The 15,926-nt window shown below is 41.8% G+C and overlaps 1 protein-coding gene across 5 annotated transcripts in view; it reads left to right on the forward strand.

The window, feature by feature from the left end:
• The window catches only part of DCLRE1C (DNA cross-link repair 1C), a 46,323-nt gene that overhangs the window by 25,780 nt on the left and 4,617 nt on the right, over window positions 1-15,926 (forward strand). For 4 of the 5 annotated variants that reach the window (XM_021063989.2, XM_021063990.2, XM_084978739.1 and 1 more), the window contains 5 exon segments: window positions 3,596-3,697; window positions 5,452-5,588; window positions 6,117-6,171; window positions 7,751-7,839; window positions 8,755-8,849. In XM_021063989.2, the coding sequence (XP_020919648.1) occupies window positions 3,596-3,697; window positions 5,452-5,588; window positions 6,117-6,171; window positions 7,751-7,839; window positions 8,755-8,849 (478 nt within the window). 5 annotated transcript variants of the gene reach the window in all.

Consider the following 15,926-nt stretch of genomic DNA (forward strand, 5'->3'; position numbering starts at 1 on the left):
GCAGTCAGAGTGGTTATTGTGTGAATATTTACATGGGGAGTCAGATATATCAACAGATCTTTCTCGACTTAACCAAAGGGCTGTGTCCCAATAAAGCCATAAATCTGTCTGGCTCGAGTTCCCTGTAGAGGCTCAGTGGTTAACGAACCACACTAGCATCCATGAGGGCGCAGGTTCGATCCCTGGCCTCGCTCAGTGGGTTAAGGCTCCGCAGCATTGCCATGAACTGTGATGTAGGTGGCAGACGCGGCTCGTATCTGGTGTTGCTGTGGCTGTGGTGTAGGCGAGGGGATGCAGCTCTGATTGGACCCCTAGCCTGGGAACCAACATATGCCACAGGTGTGGCCCTAAAAAGACATTAAAAACAAACAAAAAATCTGTCAGGCTCCTCCCCTGGCAGAGGAAGAGCCTCCTCCACTCTCCCTCTCCCTCGGGTTCTCACTTGCACACAACAAGGATCTGGAGATGCAGGCTGGCAGGTCCTGTAGCCGAGCCGGGATAGAGCCTGCGGGCTTGTCGTACAAGGATGGAGTCCGGTGGTCTGGCAGGAGGTTGTTCCTGCCGGGAGGTGCTGCAGCAGCGCCAGGGTAGAGTCAGGGGTCTGGCGGCACAGGGATGGAGACAGGCCCTCTCTCCAGGCAAGAGCGATCGGCTCAGGACGGGAGCGGTTCTGAGTGGAAGGGAATTTCCCTTCAAAGGGACACCACCTTCTGACCTGGGCTCTTTTAACGACCCTTTCAGATCCATGGCCTCAGAGATCACAGTCTTGATCACAGTTGAAATCAGGTCACCATGAACCAGTTTTATGGACGCCTTCAGAGGGTGGGCCACCCTGGGCTGGGGAATGGTCCTGGCTGCCACTGGGTGTGGGTGTTTCCTTAGGTCCCTACATCATGGACCTGTTTGGGGACCCACATTCTCTTGCCCCAGGCCCACTAATTTCCTGTCCCAGCCCCCGCCCCCGCCCCCGTGCTGTGTGTAAGGGCTGAGTGTTGTTTTGCTCTCTGCATGGGGGTGGGTTTGGATCCTCTGGTCGGTCCCACCTTAGTCACGTGGGGAAAGGTTATGGGGAGGCGCTCCAAGCGCACGCCCCTGGTGCCTGCGTGTGTGTTCATTGTTTACGCAGGCCTCCTGTTTTTGGCAACAGCAAATGGCCTGTTTTGAATCACCCAGGTCCCCGTCCCTGTCCTCTCCTAACAGAGCCATTGCAAATAGCACGTATAAGTTAAACATGCATTTAAATAAGTTCCTTTGTATCATTTTTAAAAATTAAATCCCACACGCAAAGGGACTTATTTAAAAAACATTCTGAGATTGTTGTTGCTGTGTTTTTTGGTGTTAAAATGTCTTTTCAATTAAACCACAGCGATAATAGACTGTGTGTGTGCGCATGTATACACACGCACACGTACACACATCTTTATATATGCTCTGCTGGGTGCTGGGTTTTTTTGTTTTTATTTCATGGCTTCTTGACAAAATATAGAGGTACCAGCCACTTACCCGTCCCAAATTTGCTGTGTAAATTTTCTCGATGTGCGAAATGGAAAAGACCCGGAAGCTCCCGCTCTGAGACCTTGGGGGAGAAACCCCGGGCTGAGGAGGGGGTGGGGAGGGAGGCAGGATTTCAGTGTGTGGCTCCCTCAAGTCTCTTAATCCCGCTGTAGGGATACAATGCTTGTAGACAACAGTGAGGTTTTTTTGGACAAAGAGACCTGAGAGGTGATTTATGACAGCCTTTTCAAGCATCTTCATTTTCACGAGGATGAGCGTTTGTGTCTCTCTGGTGCATCTCCGAGTTTACCTCTTTTTCTCTCCTTCCTAGGCCGGAAAAGTCAATTCATTGTTCCTGTTAGTCGTTAGTAAACAGGTAGTGAGAGGACTAGGCTACTGGATAAGTAAGCAGTCATGCCTGGCTGCTGTGTGACAACAGTCCTGGTAGTAATTACCCCAGCAGTTAACATCCTCCTGGAGTTCCCGTTGTGGCTCAGTGGTTAACGATTCCGACTAGGAACCTTGAGGTTGCGGGTTTGATCCCTGGCCTCGTTCAGTGGGTTGAGGATCCAGCGTTGCCGTGAGCTGTGGTGTAGGTCGAAGACGTGGCTCGGATCCCGCGTTGCTGTGGCTCTGGCGTAGGCCGGCGGCTACAGCTCCGATTCGACCCCTAGCCTGGGAACCTCCATATGCTGAGGGTGCCACCGTAGAAAAGACAAAAAGATAAAACAAAACAAAAAACTTCCTAATCTGTTTTGTTGCTCAGACTTCAAAATGACAATACTGTTTCTTTTTTTTTTCTTTTTCTTTTTCTTTTTTTTGGTGCCATTTCATTATCTCTGTGTTCATTTAGGTACTTGTTGTTTATTCTGAAATACCCAGAAAAGATTTAAGCAAAACTGACATGTTGGTTTTAAGTTTTAAGCAGTATTAGCTTTAGGAGTTCCCTGGTGGCCCAGTAGGTTAAGGAACCAGCATTGTCACTGGAATGGCTTTGGTTGCTGCTGTGGCACAGGTTCGATCCCTGGCTGGGGAACTTCTGCATGCCACAGGTGTGGCCAAAAAAAACTCCAAACAAACAAAAACAAAAATTAAAAATGAAATCATTAGCTTTAAGATTCTAATGGTGGCTGAGATCTTTTTTTTTGGTCTTTTTTCGTCTTTTTAGGGCTACCACACCTGCGGCATGCGGAGGTTCCCAGGCTAGGGGTTTAATCAGAGCTGTAGCCGCAGGCCTACACCGCAGCCACAGCAATGCCAGATCCGAGCCGCATCTGCGACTGACACCACAGCTCACAGTAATACTGGATCCTTAACCCGCTGAGCGAGGCCAGGGATCAAACCTGCAACCTCATGGTTACTAGTCTGATTCGTTTCCGCTGCACCAAGACAGGAACTCCTGAGATTTTTTTGTTGTGTTTTTCTGCATCTGCCCCCTCCCCCTCTGGCCAATCCACTGTGGCATAGGAGGATCCAGATCTCGGCTTCCTTGTTACGCTGGCTGCCCACCACCAGCTGCCCTTAAGTAGCATGTTGTATGTGTCTTCGAGAGCAACCTTCTTGATTATTTTTGTCTGCTGTATTTACTGCAATACTCCCAATATTTAGAATAAAGCTTTTTTTATTGATGATTTTTATTTTTATTTTTCTAGCACAGCTGGTTTACAGTGTTCTGTCCATTTTCTACTGCACAGCAAGGTGACCCAGTCGTACATACATATATACCTTCTTTTTTCTCACATCATCACGCTCCATGATAAGTGACTAGATAGAGTTCCCAGTGCTACACAGCAGGATAGAATAAAGCTTGATGTAGAGCAGGTGCACAGTAAATTTTGGTCGAGTGCCTCTTGCTAGACTGAGGGACGGATTTACCTGATCCAGTGAAAGCCACCTACAGGAGGCGCTAAATGCCGGGACCATGATCTCAGCGTCCTGGTGCAGTACTAATGTGCGTGGAAAGAGAGGAAAACTAGGTCTCAAGGCAGAAGAGAGAGTTCATTCTAACTGGATGATTTGCCCCGGCCTAGTTACCCTTGAAACACTTTGTTTACAGGAAATACAATTCCAGTCATGTGCTTATTTGTGTTGTTTTCCTCAGGTTCACGTGAATAAACTGGACATGTTTCGAAACATGCCTGACATCCTTCATCATCTCACAACAGACCGTGGCACTCAGATCCATGCCTGTCGGCATCCAAAGGTACACAGTAAACTGCTCTGTTTGCGAGATCCATGCAAGAATTTCAGGTCCAGGAGGAACCGGCGAAATTCCATTTTCTAGGCCCTTCAGGTCGCAAATGTGAAAACTGAGGCTTAAGGTGTTAACCCAAGGTCATTACTGTATTGCAGTACCCTGAACTTCATAATGAGTTAACAGACACAGACACGCCATAGTTTTGTTTTGTTTTGTTTTGCTTTTTAGGGCTGCACTAGTGGCATGTGGAAGTTCCCAGGCTCTTGAATCGGAGCTGCAGCTGCTGGGCCCACACCACAGCCACAGCAACGCCAGATCTGAGCCTCATCTGAGACCTACACCGTAGGTCACAGCAACGCCGGATCCTTTACCCACTGAGCGAGGCCAGGGATCAAACCCACATCCTCAAGTGGCGGATACTAGTTGGTTTAGTTCCCGCTGAGCCACAATGGGAACTCTGGTTTTCAACCTTTTAAAAATACTTGTCACTTTTTCTCCAACTTTATTTTGAAAAATTTTAAAGCAGTATAGTAGTTAGACTAGTACCAAGACCTCTGTGTACTCTATTTTTTCTAACTGGCGTATAGTTGCTATGTACTGTTACGTAATTTACAGGTGTACAGTGTAGTGATTCACAATTTTTAAAGGTTGTAATCCATTTATAGTTACTATAAAATATTAGCTATATTCCCCCTATTGTATGATATACTCTTGTAGCTTCTTTATTTTTTAGGTAGTAGTTTGTACCCCTCAACCCCCCACCCTGTCTTGCCCCTCCCCACTTCCCTCTCCCCACTGGTAACCACTGATTTGTTCTCTATAGCTGTGAGTCTGCTTCTTTTTTTTTGTTATATTCACTAATTTGCTATATTTTTTAGATTCCACATGTAAGTGATATCACACAGTATTTGTCTTTCTCTGACTTATTTCATTGAGTGTAATGTTCTCCAAGTCCATCCGTGTTGCTGCAAATGGCATTATTTCATTCTTTTTATGGCTGACATTCCATTGTGTGTGTGTGTGTTCCACATCTTCTTTGTCCATTTATCTACTGATTGACACTTAGGTTGCTTCCATGTCTTGGCTCTTGTAAACAGTGCTGCTGTGGACATGGGGATGCAGTATCTCTTTTAATTAGTGTTTTTGGTTTTTGTGGGTATATACCCAGGAGTGGAATTGCTGGCTCCTATGAACACCGTGTCCTCTTCTTCTGGATTCCGCAGCTGCCCAGGTGTTAACAGTTTGCTTTCTGGCACCCTCTGTGTCTGTCTGTCTGTCTCTCTGTGTAAGCAGCACCCCACCGTGCAGCCCACTTGAGAGTCAGATGCAAACGTCATGACACGTCACCCTAAACAAAGTCGTATAACCACAGTACACTTCCCACACTCAGGGAATTTAACATGAATGTGATACGACTGGGTATGATATGGTCCATATTCAGATTTCCTCAGTTGTCTCAATCCCTTATGGCTTGGTGGAGTGGGGAGCAGGGCCATCCAGAATTTAATTTAAAAACATGTGTTGCATTCACTCAGGCTGCTTTAGTCTTTTGATGTAGATCAAGTCTCCAGCTAAAGTCCAGGCCAGTTGTTTTCTAGAATATTCCTCAATTCGAACTTACCTATTTCTTCATGTCTATATATGTATATATATATTTTTTTTTTCATGCTAAAAAGTCATCTGCATTTTTTTGAGACCCTGGTACAAATATATTTGTTGAAAATGTTAAACCATTTTTCTTATTTTAAAATCTTTTTTAGGCAGAGGAATATTTTCATTGGAATAAATTACCCTGTGGAATAACATCCAAAAATAGAATTCCACTCCACATAATCAGTATTAAGCCCTCCACTATGTGGTTTGGAGAAAGAACTAGAAAAACCAATGTTATTGTGAGGTAAGCAAGCAGCGTCTTTTGAGAGGAACCTTGCTTTGAGGTAAATCGATAGTTTAAAGGCAGTCTAGCCTAACCTCAAGAGGGGGGCATATCATGATTGTGGAAAATAACTTTTGAAAGTTAAACTCTGTTTAAATTAAAGAGAAGCGGCTTCCAAAAGCTATCAATTGCTTACTACCATGAGCCAGTATTTCCTGGGGTCTACTGAGTTTGACTGAGAAGATGGTTAGAGGCAGGCTGTCTTGCTTGGCCGGAAGTTGGGAATTGACCTTGAAGGGGTTGGAAGCCCTTAGTGGAGCAGAGGAGGCCCATACTGATCCTCATGTTTTAGCTCATGTCCTGAAACATTGGCCGTTTGGAATGTTCACAGATATTTACATTTATGGAAAGAGTTCCCTCCTGGCCCAGGAAAAAAATCCTTGATGGCAGGGTGATTTCATCCTGCAGTAGCCTAAAATGAGAAGACTCGGAGTTTGGAACTTAGTTTTGATGAGTGACCCTTAATTTTGGGTTTTCCTTTCCCTTTAGAACTGGAGAGAGTTCGTACAGAGCCTGCTTTTCTTTTCACTCCTCCTACAGTGAGGTAAGAGGATCCCATACTCAGAACCTCGGCTGCTGAGGCATCTCTCTTCCTCCTGCTTAAGACTGGTGGGGACTCTTGCTCAGGAAACACAGGCGAAGACATCTCGGTGGATGAGCTACGTTGCTTAAGTAGAAAGGAAATGATCACCCCTTGTATCTAGCCTAAACTTTGAAGAAAATGTATGAATAAGGTTTTATTCCCAACCTGCTTTCTAAATGTATTTTAAACCCCTCACTTCAGTTCTGTTCACCCGTCGTAAAAAAATTGTCAGTATTACTATACAGCAGATGGAAATGTGGTCAGTAGCTTGTGATTACCCATACTGGAAAAGAATCTGAAGCTCTATGCCCGAAACTCACACAGTATTGTAAATCAACTATAGTTTAATTAAAAACCCCAAACAAAACCCCAAAAACTTCTTCAAGAAAGTAATAGTTAAGAATATAAATGAAAAGACTCCCAGAGTTGGTGCAATGGATTAAGGATCCAGCATTGTCTCTGCAGTGGCTTGGGACGCTGCTGAGGTGCCAGTTCGATCCCCGGCCCAGGAATTTCCACATGCCACAGGTCCAGCCAAAAATTAAAAAAGCATTTAAGACTTAGAGACTTGAAATAATTTGACACAAGCCCACCAAGATCTAAAAATGACAAAGCTGAAGCTCGTCTGGGTTATAGAGATGTTTTGAGGAAGAGTGACAGAGTTCCTTTGTTTAACATGCTGAGCTTTGCAGAAAATCAAGGTATTCGTGAAATTTTTGCATGTAGTTGTCCTTGTTTGGATTAGAATAAACCATGAAGATGAATCGAGCAGTCTCAAAGATGTACTTCCCCTTGGTATTGCTAACAATTATATGTGGGAAGAAAGAAATGCAATTCTAAGTTCTTTCCCTGTGCATATTAAATACTTGGCTAAATTCTAACTTCCTTAAAGGGAATTTGTTAAATATAGGGTGAGTGACTTTAGATAAGGAAACTAGGAGTTCCCGTCGTGGTTCAGTGGTTAACGAATCCGACTAGGAACCATGAGGTTGTGGGTTCAGTCCCTGCCCTTGCTCAGTGGGTTATCGATCCGGCGTTGCCATGAGCTGTGGTGTAGGTTGCAGTCACGGCTCGGATCTGGCATAGCTGTGGCTCTGGCTCTCAGCTTTGGCTCCCCTAGACTGGGAACCTCCATATGCCTTGGATGTGGACCTAGAAAAAGACAAAATAAAAATAAAAAATTAAAAAAATAAAAATAGATAAGGAAACTACTGTCCTATAAAGAAATAGAGAATCTTTGAATCCCATTAACAAGTGAGACTCATTCCTTACTGGGGAACAGAATCACCTGAAGAACATTTAAATATATTGATTCCAGGTCCCGCTGTAGCTCAGTGTTAGAGGCTCTTTGGGGCTGGGGCATGTGTGTTGGGTATTTCTTTTTGAGAGCCCCGCTGGGTGCTCCCGTGCACCTGGCATTAGGAACCACAGCCTTGAGCGACCTCTGCTCTCTTTCCCCTGGTATCCCTTTATCTGTTGCTCTTACACCCAGTTTTTTCACCATAGAGATAACTGATGCATTTTATTTTCCTTCTTCCAGATTAAAGATTTCTTGAGCTACATTAGTCCTGTGAATGTATATCCAAATGTCATTCCACTGGGCACAACTCTGGAGAAAGTTAAAGAAATGTGAGTCATTAGTACTTGCGGAACTTCTGTGGTCCAATGGGATGGATCCAGAGGATAATTTCAGGCCTGAAAATGGGGACAAGGCTGTAAAATGGACGTGGCTGTCAGTAGGGTTCTGGTTGGGAGCATCTGGGCTTTTTCAAGTGAGTGCGTTTTATATAATCTTAAAAGCTTCTGGGCATCTAGCATAATGGACTGGTTGGCAATGAAGACCTTGAAAAGGGCGGGACACCTTCAAATCTTATTTCTGTGCCCTTTTGTATTTTATTTTCACTATATCTTAGCTTTCAACCTCTAGAATGAAGAGATCAAATTTGTGAGATTCTTGCAAGAGATAACCCCATTAAATAGCGAACAGGAGGCAGTTTGCTGTACTGAATTCCCTGAATGCCAGAAGGTGTTACCCTATTATTTAACAGTTCATCAGAATAGGGACATGCTTTTCTGCAGTGCAAGAGCAAAGATAAAAGTTTTGCTTTCCGTCAGTCCTACAATTAGATGGGTTGTTTTAAATGCTTATATTTACTACTTTATTATATTGAAGTAATTTTAAATTATTAAACATTGCTGAAAAGTTTGTTTTTTTTTTTTTTTTTTTTTCTTTTTTGGCCTCTCTGTGGCAGATGAAGCTCCTGGGTCAGGGATCAGATCTAGCTGTTGTTGTGACTTAAGCCACAGTTGCGGCAATGCTGGATCCTTAACCCTCTGTGCCAGGGTGGGGATTGAACCCACGTCCCAGTGCTCCCAAGACGCCACTGATCCCATTGCGCCACAGAGGGAACTCCAAACATTGCTGAAAAGTTTTTAAAAGCAGTGGTATGATTTCCTCCATAGTCAAATTTTTATAATCTCTATAAATGATGCTTCTATTCCCAGCTTTCCCAACAGGAAAAATAATATCTGTATTCATTTCAGCTTAAAGCCTTTATGCCGATCTTCGCAAAATATCGAGCCAAAGTATAAACCACTTGGAAAATTGAAGAGAGCTAGAATAATCCATCTAGACTCAGGTAAGATGAATGACCCTGGGGTCAGAGGTGTGGGTTTCTCTGCAGGAGCACTTTGCAGAGTTCTCTGGCCTGGTGAAAGCTGCCCTGGGCAGAGTTGGACCCAGGATCCACTGTCGCTCAGACTTGTCATGTGGTCTTGTAACGTGCTCTGCCCCCCTACCTTCAACCTATAAATGTAGGAGTCAGATTCCCTTCACAGGTTTAGAAAAAGTGATAAAGAGAACTTAGTCTGTATTGAATGTTGTCTTCAGCTTTCTGGGAATGTGCCCTGCAGCTTGTATTGGCCATAAGGAGAGGCTCTGCTGTTACCCTTGAACATTTCCTTCAAGATACTAGTCAGTGCAGATAATGAGAACTTTGTCTCCCATCATTTCCCATCACATTGATGTGTAGTGTTTATACGAATGGATTCTCTATACCTTCCTGCCTTCTTTCATTTTCTGATTGATTTTTTAAAATGAAGTATATTTGATTTACAATGTTGTGTTAATTTCTGCTGTACAGCAGAGTGGTGTAGATATATATATATTCTTTTTAAAAGTATTCTTTTCTGTTATGGCTTGTCCTAGGATATTGAATATAGTTCCCTGTGCTGTGGAGTAAGATCTTGTAGTTGATCCATCCTCTCTCTATATATATAATAGCTAACATCTGATAACCCCAGCCTCCCACTCCATCCCTCTCTCAATGCCCTCCCCACTGGTAACCATAAATCTTCTCTATATCCGTGAATCTGTTCACCTATTTGGCTTGTTTGCATTTTTGGTTATTACATATAAAGCTGCTTTCATCTGCTTACTTTGGGTTTATTTTCCTCTTCATTTAAAATTTCTTAATGTGGGAGATGAGGTCATTGATTTGAGCCCTTTCGCCCTTAATACAAGCATCTAGTGCTATAAATTTCCCTCTTTGACTTGTGTTGTCATTTTCCTCCAGTTCAAAATAGTTTCTAATTTTTCTTTTCCTCCCTCCCTCTCTCCCTTCTTTCTTTTCTTCATTTTTGGCTGCCCTGAGGCATATGGAATTCCCAGGCCAGGGGTCAGATCCAAGCTGCAGTTGTGACTTATGCTGCAGGTGCAGCAATGCCAGTGTGCTGGGCCAGGGATCGAACCTGCGTCCCAGAGCTCCAGAGATGCCACTATTCCCTTTGCGCCACAGCAGGAACTCCTCTAATTTTTCTTCCTTGAGGCGCGGGTTTATTTACAGGTACATTATTTCGTTTCTGAATTCTGGAGGAATTTACAAAGATAATTGTGTCATATAATTTTATTGTGGTCAGAAAAAATACAGTGCATGGATTTTACTGAGATTCATGGTCCAGAATAATGGTCCATCTTGGTAAATGTTTCATGTGTACATGAAGAAAATATGTATACTGCTGTTGGGTGGAGTGTTATATAAATGTCTAGTTAATAATGTTCAAGTCTTCTGCATCTTTGCTGATTAACTTGTTCTACTTGCTCTATCAATTATTGAACGTTTTTGAAATGGTGAATTTGTCAAAATTTGTTCTTCCACTTTTTGTGTCATCGATTTGAATAATCTTTAAAACTCCTATGTCCTCTAGAGGAACTGACCCTTTCACCTTTGGGAAATAACTCCCTTTATCCTTCTTTTTATTAGCTTTGAAATCTACCTCACTGGATAATAATACATCCATTCCATTTTCTTCTGATGTGTGTTGGCATAGTATATCTTTTTCCATCTCTTTATTTCTCACCTAATTGTCTTTATATTTAAAGTGGGTTTCCTGTAGGCAGTGTATTGATGGATCTTGTTTCTTTTTACATCCATCTGATAAATTCTGCTTTTCAGTTGGAGTGTTTTCAGGCTACTTAGGTTAATGTGATTACTGACCTTGTTAGGTTTACCATCTTGCTATTTGTTCCATCTGTTCTTTCTTCTTTCTCTTCTACCTTCTTTTGGATTGAGAACGGATAGAGATTCCATTTAATGTCTTATTTGTTTTATTAGCTGTAACTCTTTTATTCTTTTAGTGGTTTACAGTTTTCATCTGTAACCTATCAGAGTGAAAATTTCAAGATATATATTCTACTTGAAGTATGGTATAGGAAGGTGACAACAGTATATTCCATTTCTCCCCTCCCAGTCTTTGTGCTATTATTGTCATACACTTTATTTCTCTGTTATAAACTCCACAATACATTACTGTTTTTTTTTTTTTTTTAACAAAGCTTTAAAAATTGATCGCTTATAGGATAATTTGGGAGTTCCTTTTGTGGCTCAGCAGTAACGAATCCATGAGGATTCAGGTTCGATTCCTCGCCTTGCCAGTGCGTTAGGAGTTGGCATTGCTGTGAGCTGCAGTGTATGTCGCAGTTGTGGCTCGGATCCTACACTGCTGTGACTGTGGTGTAGTCTGGCACCTGCAGCTCCAATTCGACCCCTAGCTTGGGAACTTCCATATGCCCTGTGGGCCTGAAAAGCAAACAAACAAACAAAAAACCAACTATAATTTATATGCCATAAATTTCATCCTTTTAAGGTGAACAATTCCATGATTGTTACTGTAACGAAGTAGGTTACGTGCTAAGGCCTCTTCTCTTGGCTTGTGGATGGGTGCCATGCTGATGTGTGCTCACATGGCCTTTCCTGGGTGCTTGTGCCTGGTTGGGAGGGGTGAGTAAAGGAGGGGCTGGGGGATATTTGCTCTCTAATGTCAGTTCCTTCTTTGGAGGCCCCATTTCCACTTTGGGGATTAGGACTTCGACAGGAATTTGTGTGGGAAGGAACACACACTCAGTCTAAAACATACAATAAAATTTACGCTGTAACATGGTAAGAAACTGACAACTGTTCTTCAGACAGAACACATTTTCATTCTCACCAGCAATATATACGGATTCCAATCTCTCCACATCCTAGCTCACACTTTTTAGTGTCTTTGATTTGTAGTTATTTAATGATGTCAAATAATATATCTCATTGTAGTTTCACTTCCTTTCTCTATTGATGTTGATCTTTTTCCATGTTCTTATTGGGCATTTATTTATCTTTTCTGGTGAAATGTCTATTCAGACCTTTTTGCCTGTTTTTAAATTGGCAAACTCATTCCTGAGTTGTTAAGAGTTCTCTCTATAGGCTGGGTATGTCTAGTATTATTTGCAAATATCTTTTTCCAGTCTATAGCTTGTCTTTTCACTCTCTTCATGGTGTCTTTTGAAGTGTAAAATTTTAAATTCATCTAATTTCTTTTATAGCTTGTGCTTTTGGTGTCATATCGAAGAAGCTATTGCTTAATCCAAGATCATAAAGATTTATTTTCATACTTTATCATTTCTGGGTCAGTTTTGACTTTTCCCCTTATTTATAGGCCATTTTCCCACCTTTCTACACATTTGGTAATTTTTTATTGGATGCCACGCTTCTTGAACTTTATGTTGTTAGGCATAGCATACCTTTGGATTTCTGAAAACATTCCTAAACTTTATTCTGGCACGTGGTTAAGTGACTTGGAAAGAGTTTGGTTGTGTCTGGCTTCTGTGCAAGCCTCTTAGGCAAAAGCAGGGCAGCATTTAGTTTAGAATCCACTTTCCCCACTGCTGAGGCTAGGCGCTTCTTCACACTCGTAGGAATAGCCCGAGTTATGAGGCGTTACTGGCTCTTGGGGGCAGGTACTGTTTCCGTCACCGTGTGCATCCTCAGCACGCTTTCCTTTTATTCCTCGGAGTGATTCTCTCCCTGGCCTCACAGCCAGGCGCTGACTATTCGAGGGGCCCCTTGTGCAGCTCATCAGAGCTCCTCAGTACTGCTCTCTCCTCTCTGGCCTCAGCTCTGTAAACTCCAGCCAACCTGGCTTCCTTGGACTCCCAGTTATATCTCAACTCAGGGATGCCAGTGGGCTCTCCTTGCCAGGAAACTGTCACAAACCCATACGCTGAGGCAATCTTAGGTATCACTTGTCTTTGTCTGATGTTTAATTCCTTGAGAGACTTTGTTTCTCATATTTTATCTGGTTTTTAGTTGACATGGGAGGTTAAATTTAGTCCCTGTTAACTCTTTCTTGGCTGGAAGCATAAGTTCTTTTTTTTTTTTTTTAATACTTAAAATTTTGTACCTTTTATCTATCCAAATGATCCTCGTTTTTAATGACGGTTTTATTTTTTTGGTTGGGCCACTAGTTTAAGAGTTCTTGAGGTTATGTTCATTTCCACTTCTTCCTGCTTTTTCTTTATTAGCTTCAATTTTGATCCTTCTAGATTCCTTTGGTTCCTTATTCCTTATCATAGCAACTTTCATACCTTTTATTTGTACAGGTGTAGATCTTTCAACGACTCTTCAGTGTCCTTCTGTATTTTGTAAGTCACAGATATTATCAGGTTTACTTTAGTTGCATGTATGGTACTGACTTTAAAATTCCTACCCTGTCCCATGCATGTACTTTAAGGTCTCCATGATGATCTCTGCCACTACGTTGACCAGTCTTTCACCTGTTCTAGTTCTTCTTTTTTAATGACCACATCGGTGGCATATGGAAGTTTCCCGGCCAGAGACTGAATCTGAGCTACAAGCTATGCTGTTGCTTGAGGCAGTGTTGCATCTTTTAACCCACTGTGCCGTGCTGGGGATCGAACCTGAGTCTCCACAGTGACCTGACCACTGCATTTGGAACCTTTTCTAGTTCTTAACATGCTCTGTTGATGCAAATTAGTGGTTACTATTACACATGCAGTGTTAAATCAGTTGCTCTGTGTTATTCTTTTCTCAGAATCTGAAGGGTACATGTAGAAGTCGCTTGTCTCTTAGCATCTTTAAAAATATTTTAATTAGGAGTTCCCGTCGTGGCGCAGTAGTTAACGAATCCGACTAGGAACCATGAGGTTGCAGGTTTGATCCCTGGCCTTGCTCAGTGGGTTAAGGATCCAGGTTGCCGTGAGCTGTGGTGTAGGTTGCAGACGCGGCTCAGATCCTGTGTTGCTGGGGCTCTGGCGTAGGCCGGTGGCTACAGCTCCAATTAGACCCCTAGCCTGGGAACCTCCATATGCCATGGGAGCGGCCCTAGAAAAGGCAAAAAGACCAAAAATATATATATATATATTTTAATAAAACTGTGCTCTTTATATAAGTTTAATCTTTATCTAATTTATATAATTTAATAGTTAACCATTATTATAATTATCTCAAGACCAATTTTATAAAATTACTGTTCCTTTACTGTAGATAATTTAGAAAATAGTTATGTAGAACCTTACAACTATATCTTTATTAGCATTTTCATGTATTTCCTTTCCATCCTGAATCATTTATATAAATACCTACACAAATCACGGGGGTGATATTGAAAATATTCAACCTTGGTCTCATTGGTACCTACAATGAGACCAGCAGTAGCCGTAGTGCAAGACCATAGTGCAAGACCAATTTCTTCATTTGTGCAGCTCTTAGTTCCTGGACTGTGAAGAGGTGGGCAAGGGTCCTTAGGTGTAGGGTCCAGGGCAGTGGGGGACAGGAAGGACATCTGGAGCTGAAGGGAAGAGCCGTTACTAATTAGCCTGGAAGTGTTTACATAACAACTGTAAGACTGAATAGGTGTATACAGACTGAAAGGCAGCTTGGATCACTTTGTGTGTATGTGTGTGTATATATACACATATACATATACTTAACCTCTTTACTGGAAAATTTTTATTCTTCAAAAGCACCCGTTCAAGGGCTGCATATTTTAAATTGCATTATAACTATATAATTTTTGTCATGTACTTTGTCATATAGATTATGAACTTCAGTTTTATAAACATTGTGGTAAACATTGTACAGAAGTCTGTGTCATAGCTCTCATTACTGGGTTCGATTATAGAAATTATGGTGCTTGATATATACATATTGCCAAACTGTTTCCCAAAATGGTTATACCAGTTTATATAGACATCAGCAGTATATGATGGTTGAAAGTATCTATGAAGTATGACATTTGTCCTTTTTAATTGAGTTTGGGTATGTTATCAGTTTGTGTAAATGTTAAGGATTTCAACACTTCTGTAAGTACTGTGATTTTTCTGTGTCTATTTTCATAGAGAAATTTAGTTTTTATATTCTAAAAAGAATACATGTCAGAATAAACTTCTAATAGTATAAAAACTTTGTTTTTCAGATACATAGAGGTGAGGTAATGTGAAAATGTTTTATTTTTACAGTTGAAACATACTGTAATGTTGGTATAGTCACTGATGCGAAACAGGAAGCTGTCCACCTTAGCGATGATACAAAAACATTCCATTAAAAGATAATTTTGGCACATCAGTGGAGGAGCTATAACAAATGTATTAATCCATGGCTTAAAATGAAGCCATAACTTGGAAACTAGGATGATTCCAAATATAGTGGCTAGACATCTTAGTCACCTTAAGTCCTTTAGAAAAGACGTAAGATGAAATAATTGCTTGTTGAAACAATTATAAATTGTAAGAGAACACTAAGAACTGGCTCTCATCCTTAGCTCCCCCTGTCTGGTTGCAGACCTTCTCTGGGCCTGTCTCCTTGGTAAAATGGGAGCTAGATGGTGGTTTCTACGGACTCCTTTCTTTAAGAGTCCTGAAAAATGAAGTTTTTAGCTGTGTCTTTGATTGCTGGGAAAAGTTAACTTATAATTTACTTGCTTTTAGCACTAGAACAGTAAGTTGCCCTACACAGTAATCCTGTAAGCATTTAACTTCCTTCTCTGGGGGTAAGTGGTATTAGAGGGCAGGAAAATGTTTGTTTTCCCCCAATGCCACGACATGTCATTTTAGCTTATGTAAATTTCATGTATTGAATGATAAGAATTTCATTCTTGAAGATTTCCTCATTTTAAGGACACAGGTGGATATAAACATGCTCATGCAGCATGCTTAACACAGTAATATGACACTAAAATGTGGCTTGTCTAACATTTTGGTTCAAGTTGATATAATCTTTCTGTGTTTCCCCCAGTCTCATGGCCTTGTGCACTTAGCATAGCCTGCGTAACAATTACCAGAGACTGGGCAACAACTTCTCTCAGTTCTGGATACCACTGGGATGTCCAGAATCAAAGTGCTGGCAGATGTGGTTCCCAGTAGGGGCCATTTCAGCCACCTT

The sequence above is a fragment of the Sus scrofa genome, chromosome 10 (assembly GCF_054392235.1).
Source record: "Sus scrofa isolate SSC_HxYL_T2T_F1_AM1 chromosome 10, Sscrofa_HxYL_maternal_Yorkshire_Landrace_v2.0, whole genome shotgun sequence".
Lineage (NCBI taxonomy): Eukaryota > Metazoa > Chordata > Mammalia > Artiodactyla > Suidae > Sus > Sus scrofa.